The 9,129-nt window shown below is 35.5% G+C and overlaps 1 protein-coding gene across 1 annotated transcript; it reads right to left on the bottom strand.

The window, feature by feature from the left end:
- Positions 1–5,855: 5,855 nt before the first annotated feature.
- On the bottom strand, positions 5,856–7,405 carry LOC145129100 (sec-independent protein translocase protein TATB, chloroplastic-like). Its single transcript, XM_079063851.1, has 4 exons — positions 7,041–7,405; positions 6,595–6,716; positions 6,443–6,502; positions 5,856–6,369 (listed from the first exon to the last, which is right to left on the bottom strand). Exons 1-4 carry the CDS (start codon positions 7,282–7,284, stop codon positions 6,013–6,015), a joined length of 783 nt encoding a protein of 260 aa, XP_078919977.1. The 5' UTR covers positions 7,285–7,405; the 3' UTR covers positions 5,856–6,012.
- Between the last annotated feature and the right edge of the window lie 1,724 nt (positions 7,406–9,129).

The raw sequence follows: 9,129 nt of genomic DNA on the forward strand, positions 1-9,129 counted from the left end.
AAAACTTGGCAGCTCAATCATGGTGCAGACTAGGGATGAACGTTTGGACAAAAAACCCGATCCAAAACTGAAACCGAAGCGAACCGAATTATGACCGAATAAGTTATTCAGGTTTGTTCTCGCGTATGTATTTTAGGCTTATTCAGTCTGGGTTACCCGAATAACGTCTTGATCGAGCCTAAAGGACCAAACCAAAAATTGAAAATATATAATTCTTAGGGCAACTTTGAAATGTCATAACGTCTTCGTTATTTGTCCGGTTTGCCTGATTTTTTTCCCATCTTGTAGTTCATATATTAAATTATTGTTTACATAGTTTACATGCATTTTGGGTACATGTTCAATGAGATACAGACCCCTAAACATGCGTTATTGAAGCTGAGTTTTTTATTTCCGCATGTTTACAAAATTTTATGGCAACTTTAAACTAGCATAACGTCTTTGTTATTGTTTACATAGTTACATGTATTTTTTGGTTATATACTCAATGAAATAGAGGCACCTAAACATAGGGGTATTAAATCTGTTTTTTTAACTAACATTTACTTTATTGTAATAGATCATACATATGTTTGAGATGTTGTGTCTCCGTAGAAGAATATTTTAATATTTGTAAAGCTCTGATTGGATCATTTGATCCACATTTGAATTTAAATAATTTGACTTCGTTTGATTGGTATAAATGTTATCTGATTTGTTTGGGTTATTCAGTTCTTTTCAGTACTATTCGTTGCTTAATTATATTGTAAATGTTATTTGGTTTATTCGAGAAATAACCAAATCGGAATGAGTAATACCCGCACCGAATAGGACCCGTATTGGTTTAATCGGTCCAGTTTTCGATTTCTTTAAACAGTCTTATTCGTTTTTCGATTTATTCGGGTTTGGGTCGGTTCTGTCCCAAATAACATGCCTATCGCAGACAAAATATTAGATATAACATCTCAAATCATAAAGAAAGTATGTCAATGAGAATGTCGTGTACACACATGACAATGATATGAAGAAAAAAAATAGCAATGATCAAGTGTTGATTAATAGGTTTAAACAAATTGGTATAATAAATGAAAGATCTTTACCGACACTGCGTCGAATCCCCTTTAACAAAAAAAGCAAATAATTTCCGCTTTCAAGTCAATCTCTTCCATCGAAGGATTAGGTGTCGCCTTTTGGATACGAAATCCCTCTCAATATTCTTAGCTTAGATAAGATGAAGGGTGTTGGTTTCGATGATGTGTCTACAAAATGAATGAATGGTTAGGGGTATTTGTAAGTGAATGATGGGTAGGGATGAGGGTTGTCGAAGGCGGCAGTGGAGGATATAGGAAGCACAGAGAAGAACGATCGGGGTGAGGACGGGTATAAGTGTAAGTGATTTGGGTATGTTGGTGTTTTTTTTCCTTGTTTTGTATAAAAATCATTTAAAATAAAAAAACAAAAAATATATATAAGTATTTTTGTATGCATAAAGGATGAACCACACGTAAAATTAGAACCACATAGATCATACGTATAACTAGGGGTGAGCAAAAACCGCACCGCAACTAAGATTAACCGCATAAATCGCAACCGCAATAAAAACCGCACCGTACCGCATATATTATATACAATTTTTTTTATTAATTATTAATATATTAAATATTAAAAATAAAACAAGTTTCATGGATGAAATAATGATAAAATTCTAGAAACAAAAGTGTTGTTTTTTTCTTATTTTTAACTTTGGAAAATGGTGAAATTTGACAATTTTAAGATATTTATTGTTATTTACTAGTGATTTGATATTTTTAAGATATTAGTTGTTTGTAATTTAAGTTAATTGTCTTATACCTTATGATTTTTTTATTATTACAAGTAATATGTCTAACTCTTAAAACTGTTTGAACTCTAAACTGTGGTAAAAACCACACAAAATAATCGCACCAAATCCATGTGGTTAATAACCAAAACACAAAAACAAAAAAACAAAACAAAACAAAATCACACCGCAAAAATAACCGCACCAAACGGTTATGAAAATGGATTAACCGCATTTGCGGTTAGTGGTGAAGTTTTCGCCAATAACCACACCGTGCTCACCACTACATATAACAAAAGAAAGTTATGGATAAAATTTGCAAATTTAAAAACCACAAGGAGTATTTATATAATTTGATCTATATATATTATTTTTCCATTCCATAACTCGTAGACAAGCAAACTTGGGCCGCATGATTGGACCCATTTTGTCCACATATTCACAAACATCATCATATTTTTTCTTCCGTTTTCAAATATATTCCATGTTATTTATATGGGAAAATACCTCAAATAGACAAAAAAAATGGGGTAAATTTATAAATTTAGTCATAAAAAACATTTTTTCCAGATATAGACACACATTCCGCGGAGGACCCTCCGCGGAACCATGAAATCTCCGCGAAGAGGGGGTAAATTGGTAATTCCCACCATATTTTTTTGAGAAAAACGAAAGGGTCCTCTTTTGGTCCCCACTGGTCCCCGTTCCTCGTCCACCCTCCGCATCGGCTCCTCTAGGCTTTGATCGAAGACTTCAAATCCGACAACGACTTCAACTCCGGCGACGACTTCAACTCCGACGAAATCAAGTCGCAGAGCTCTTTCCGTCACCGATGGACCCCGAATTCCCCGATGTTATGGCCGATGGATACGGTTCCCGGGTATTTCTCACATTCTCATCTAATTGTTAATGTCGAATATGATTCAAATTAGAGGAAAACTCATTTGATTACATTGAATATGTATACAGATTTAGGATTTTTAGGTTTACAATCACAGATACGTTTTTGCGGATGATCCATTCCGCGGAGGGGGACGTCAGTCCGCAGAGGCTTCTCCGCGGAGTGATGTGTTTCCTCCGCGGAATGCTATAATCCAACACTGCAGCCTCCGCGTAAGCTAGATGTCACTCCGCAGAGAGGCCTCCGCGGAATGACCACTAGCCTCCGCGGAGTGATGGTGTTGGCACAATTACTATTTATCTGCTTTTAAGTATGTTGCTATTTATTTCATAATGGAATAATATTTTTTTTATTTTCAATTAGTAATTTTTTAAATGAAATAATAATTTTTTTTTTGTTGTGTAGCACGAAGATCTTAATCAAAAAACGGATTTAACTTTGAAATGCGTGGTGGGGACTATCATTAAAGACTATTTTTCGCGCCTAACACAATCACAACGAGTATTATTCGAAGCTTCCCCCTTTGGAATATTCTTAGGAATGCATATCCCACATGGTGATCCCTTACTTGGGCATAAGATGATGTTGCACGAAGTAAGGTGTCAACAAATATTTAAAATGGAGAGGCATTTGTTTGATGTAGAGGGGATCCAGTTGGGTTTTGGTGAAACTGATTATATTCTGATTTGTGGTTTAAAAGTTGGTCCTTATGTGGATTTACTCCATGACGAAAAGGGCCAGTCAAATTCAAATCTCCGTGCTCGGTTGTTCCCAGATATTTCTGATGCACGTTTGCGGCTGAGAGATTTAGAAGACTTAATTATGTCCCCGAATTATTTGGCACTACAAGATGAAGATGATGTGATGCTTATCCAGCTTGTTTTTATGTTGAAGGGTCTACACGGACGGGACGTTAAAACGTGCATTCCTGCAGCAGTATACAAGCTTGCTGATAATATAGATGATTGGACATTCCCGCAGTAGTATGCAATGAACTAATTATAATAAATATTTATGGAAATATACTTCGCGTATGATTCGTGGAATGTTTAAGAAAATAAAAGAGTTTAGATAATTCAAGCAGGCCAATCCCGAATCGAAGAAAGTACACAAGTATACCGTTCCCAGTTTTATGTTTCCGTTTAAGGTTAGTTTCTAATGCATTTTAATAGTTATCATTGTTTAGTTTTTTATACTATAAAAATTTGAACTTCGTTTTGTATTATATAATAAGTTTGTATCATGACTTTTATTGTATAATAGAACGATACTTACATTTTTTTCATAGAACAACAAAAAAAAGATAAAGACTCATCTCGAGCTCTCACTGAACGTCGTGACCTCATTGCGGCGGAGTGCAAAGAGGTTGAGGAAAGGATGACGATTACTAAAAACAAAATCAAAGATCATGAGGAATGGATAAAAAAAAGTAAGAAGAATATCAAACTGTCTGAAAAATGGCTTGCTGACAAGGATGCAGAAATGATAGAATTTGGTAGCCAAAAGGATCGTATGGAAGATAAAATAAGAATTAGGGATGACTACATAACAATGGAGAAAGAAAAGTATCCTTTGCAATTCCCTTAAGTTAATTACTGTTGTTGTACGTTTACTATATGTTTCTGGTTTGTTGAATGTATTATCTTCGAGTATTAGTTATTATTCTACTAGTAATTATGCACTAATATAATCATAATATTACCCATCATCTTTAAAATAAACACACCATTTCAAAGTATACAAATTAATGTCCTATAAAACAAAACATAATTAATTATAAATACAACATCAATCATTCAAATCAAACGTTGAACAATAGTCTTCTCTCTGCGTCCCACTCGTCCAACGCGTCTCTTGTGTCCCGTGCGTCTCTAGCGTCTCCTGAGTCCTTTCTGTCCCTTTCCCTTTCCCTTTTGTGTTACTACCTGATGTCGCACTACTTTTTGTAGCCTTTTTTTGTTTCTTTGGGACCAATGCCGGACAAGTCGCTGCATTATGTGTTGTACTATCACATCTACTACACCTTCTTACTATAGGTTCCTCACATTGTGACGGGATACGATTTCTGTTTCTCGGTCTACCAGCTTGACGTGTATCCATTATCGGGGGTTTAACAACCATCATCTCAGCAGGAATTTCCCAATCACACGGTTCTGGAAGGGGGTAAACCGACTCCTCATACGTACCTCGACTCCTCTTCAACATTATCAGATACAACGTTTTCAACATTGTATGGTACAACTTTCTGAACCGCTTCTGTCTGTTCGACCAATCCCTGAAACACCTCTAAATACAAATGCACAATCTCCTTCGTTTCAGAAATTACATTTCTGAGTTGATGAACATCTACTTCGTCTAAAATATTCATACCATACCCATGAACCGGGTGTTGAAATGACAATGATATATTACTATTGAACATATTAGCCTTACTTTTGACCAAATTAAAATAATATTCGACGATCAAAATTTGGCGGAAGCAGTAAACCTAAGTTGTTAAACTTTGGTGTAACGTAGGCGTTAATCCCATTACTTATCTGCCAAAAACCCCCAGTACATAAAATAACAAAACTCATATATTTTTTTGAAAATCAAATGAAAAGAACTGATCTATCGACCAAATGAAGCTAAAAATATGAAAAAGAACACTTTGTATCAAAAAACCCTCTAAAATCCGTTCCAACCACCCATTCCGCGGAGACATTACTCTCTCCGCGGAGCTCCTCGTCACCGCGGAGACATTACTCTCTCCGCGGAGCTCCTCGTCACCATCTCCGCGGAGGTACTTATGACCTCCAAACAACTCACTCCGCGGAGGTGTTATTGTATCCGCAGAGGGCCTACGCGGATCACTCTTTTAACGTTAAAAATCAGACTTTCGAGTGTTCCGCGGAGATGAAGTCATTCCGCAGAGGTCCGTGGATGGTCCTCCGCGGAATGTATGTCTATAGCCGGAAAAACTTGTTTTATGACTAAATTTAGAAATTCACCCCATTTTTTTGTCTATTTGTGGTATTTTCCCTATTTATATACTACAACATAAGCAAACCTTAGCTCCTATCAAATGAATAAAATTGTATATGATATTATTGAAATAATGGCAAGCGAACTATGTCGAGGCTTTGCTTGAGAACCTAAAAATTCAACAAATTATAATGAAAAATGAAAAACTAGTGGGCTGTAAAATTTCCAAATTATCTTATCACATTATGGTCGTCGATTTAACTTTGAACTTCAAAACACACTTTTCATAAAGCTATTTATCCTCAGTTCTAATGAAAAACATTTCATATTATGCTTGTCGATTTAGCTATCAAGTGGCTGCCGGAGTTGTTGCTAGCGCCTGAGAATCCCCTGTGGTGACATCAGGCGGTGATGCTATTACCTGAAAATCCTCAGTGACGCCTACAGGAGTTGCGGGTGTTGCCTGACTATCCTCGGTGGTGGCACCAAGAGGTGTTGCTGCCGCCTGAGAATCCTCAGTAGTGGAGGTGGTGGTGGCAGCAGCAGGTGTTTCTGTGGTTGTTGCCTGAGAATTTTCAGATGTAGAAACAGATAAAGGGGTCGAGGACAAAGTAGGTATGTTGTTGGTGTTGCGTAGTGCCGGATTTTTGAGCTCATCAAGGCCAATTTCTTTTTCAAGGGTGCTCTTGAATTCCCTAGAAACTTCCTATAAATATATACATACCATTCATGACACCAATTTATTTCAAAGTTGTGAAAATTATGTTTGAAGACATTACCTGAAGTTCCCTAATCGTCGGTTGAAATGTTCGTAAAGTTTGCCCTAGATTTTTTGCAATCTGCAATCAAAAGCAAACACATTTATGATTTATCAGATTAAATGCAAATGATATCAAGAAATTAGGGGTTTTAAGGTGATAAAATACAATACCTCAGCAAGACCTTTAGGGCCAAAAACCAACAATGCGACTACTCCGATCACTAACGCTTCAGGAGCCCCAACTCCAAATAAAGATGCAAACACAACTTTCCCTCGACATTTCTTTCTCTTTTCTGCATACGCAGATCACCACAAGCATATCAAGCGTAAAAAACACAAACTCATTCATAATCGATTGATCCCTCTGTTCTAAAAGGATTGACTTTTTAGTCAAACTAAGAGCTTTTCAACTTACAAATTGATATGCATTTCGGAGTTTTCTACAGTTTTTTCTGCTAGCTCTAATCAACTATGAAAAGGTCGAAGTTGGTGTCAAATTCATAACTGGAGTCTACAATCTACATCATTCTCCAGTTGAAAATCCATGAGTTTGACTATGAACGGAGGGAGGGTATATCAATATATGAACATTAACTTACTCGATAAAAGAAACTTACCAAATCTCAAAGATTTTAGCGAGATTGAAAACCCATTGTGCCTGAGGCCATTCCAAGAAGAAAAAGAAGCTAAACCCGTTTGGGGAACGAATGTTATTGAACGAAGTATTTGGTTTTTAGGGTAGGAAAAGGAAAGTGCGGTGTTAGAAAGAGAAGCAATAAAGGGATATGTTCTAGAAACAGTCGGTAATGGAGATGAATTGTGAGATAGAGAGGAAGGATGAATGAGGGTTGCAGAAGCCATTGGTATGGTGGTAGTTGGTTATGGCGAGCCGATCTGAGCTTCACTTCTGGGGAAATGCTCTGATTGAAAGGCAATTGGTGTTTGTTTGGATGTGCCGATGTGGTGGTAGTTGGTTAAGACTTAAGACCTTGAAGACAATTAAATATCAAGCAAAATCAAATGTATGTAGTTTTTTTTTTTTTTTTTTTTTTTTTTTTTTTTTTTTTTTATAAATATTACCATATAGTTTTAAAAGTATTTAACAAATATATATATATATATATATATATATATATATATATATATATATATATATATTTAATTTAACCTTTCAGTTTTTTTTTTTTTATTTTTTTTTTATTTTTTTTTTATTTTTACTGTTTTTTACTATAATTTTTTTCCACTTTTTTGTAACTTTTTTCTAGTAAGGTTTATCACTTTTTTATAACCAACAATTTTTTTAAATCTAAACTAACTTTTTATAAAACCAACAAACAATTCTTTTAATCTAAACCAACAAACATCTTAAATTAAAACCAATTCTTAGATATAATATTATAGGTATAAAACCAACCATTCCTTCATACAAAAATAAACAAAAGAAAATAAAAAAACATTTAGATGTGGAGGTTAGATCTTTCTTACGGGGATAAGAACGCAAAAAGCTTAAGCATGAATCATGATACGATAAGCAAGTAATTAAGCATTTTCCCCTAACCAAATCCAAGCCGTAATTGTCCAAATTCCAGTTGCATCTTCATCTTCCTTCATGAAGGTCTTCTGAAAAGTGGGTTGTTTTGGATATGTTATCATGATCAAATGCATTTAGACCAGAGTAAGGACCAGACGAGAATATAGAAGATGTCTCGTCTGATTCAAATGTAGTTGATATTGCTTTTGAGTTGCGGTGGATCCGGGTCCGGGTCCTACGTCCTGATACAACATCATTTATTTAACCTTAGCAAAATTCTACATCAAAATTCAACTCAAATCCCCTCTTTGATTGACTTAAGCAGCAACTTGGTATGTTCAATTCAAAAATCTAAACCTAAGCTTGTTCAATAAAAAATTCGACATTACCTAACAAATACACAAGAAATTTCAAAATTAAAACTTAATAAAATCCAAGTTGTGAGATGGAGAAAACGAAGCTAAACAAAGCATAATCGAAGTTGAATGTATAGACATCGAAGCTGTGAGATGGAGTAAACAAATCGTACATGAGATCAAATCGTCGGAGGATGTGGTCAGAGCTAGAGTCGCTGTCGTCTTTTGTAGCCGGAGGTGGAGTGTACGGTCGGAGTTGTAGCCGATAATGGTGGTGCAGCCTGGTGAGACGGTGGCTTTCTTCCCTTGCATTGGGGTCTGCTTGCGTTGTTCGGTAAAAGTTGATTTAGGGCACGATAAGTTTTTTCTTTTTACTAAATGGCAAAATCACCATTATTGGTAAATACTTTCAAAAGTATATCCATATGGTAAATAGGTTTTTTTTTTTAAAAAAAAACACCACTACGTTCAAAACTCCAAATATATGTAACATTTTTACCTTGGCTCTTTTTTTAAATCTTTTTATTAGCCCAAGTGGTATTGTCATAACACCCACTGAGTTAGGGTTGGAAGACTAGGCTCGACAACTACCATAACATGTTCGACAAACACCACTCTACTATGATGACATGCCAAGAAGAGAGAATGTACATGGCAATACATTAGAGAGAGAGATAGGGAGAGAATGTGTAATTCTTGATCGGTAGAGTAAAAAAAATATTATTATAACCAATCTCATCACTATGACATGTTGAGCTTGTAGTGTGACAAAATTGATGTGAGAGTGACTTAGCTGCTAAAAAACTAAGTTGACATGGT

This window comes from Lactuca virosa, chromosome 8 (genome assembly GCF_052849685.1).
Source record: "Lactuca virosa cultivar CGN04683 chromosome 8, Lactuca_virosa_CGN04683_v6, whole genome shotgun sequence".
Taxonomy (NCBI): Eukaryota; Viridiplantae; Streptophyta; class Magnoliopsida; order Asterales; family Asteraceae; genus Lactuca; species Lactuca virosa.

What these genes read in the sequence shown, in the direction of transcription:
- LOC145129100 (XM_079063851.1), bottom strand. Translation starts at nt 7,284, where the DNA reads ATGGCTTCTGCAACCCTCATTCATCCTTCCTCTCTATCTCACAATTCA. An exon ending in GCTAAAATCTTTGAGATTTG is followed by an intron (nt 6,717 to 7,040) that starts GTAAGTTTCTTT and finishes CTGCGTATGCAG; the next exon opens with AAAAGAGAAAGAAATGTCGA. An exon ending in CGACGATTAGGGAACTTCAG is followed by an intron (nt 6,370 to 6,442) that starts GTAATGTCTTCA and finishes ATATATTTATAG; the next exon opens with GAAGTTTCTAGGGAATTCAA.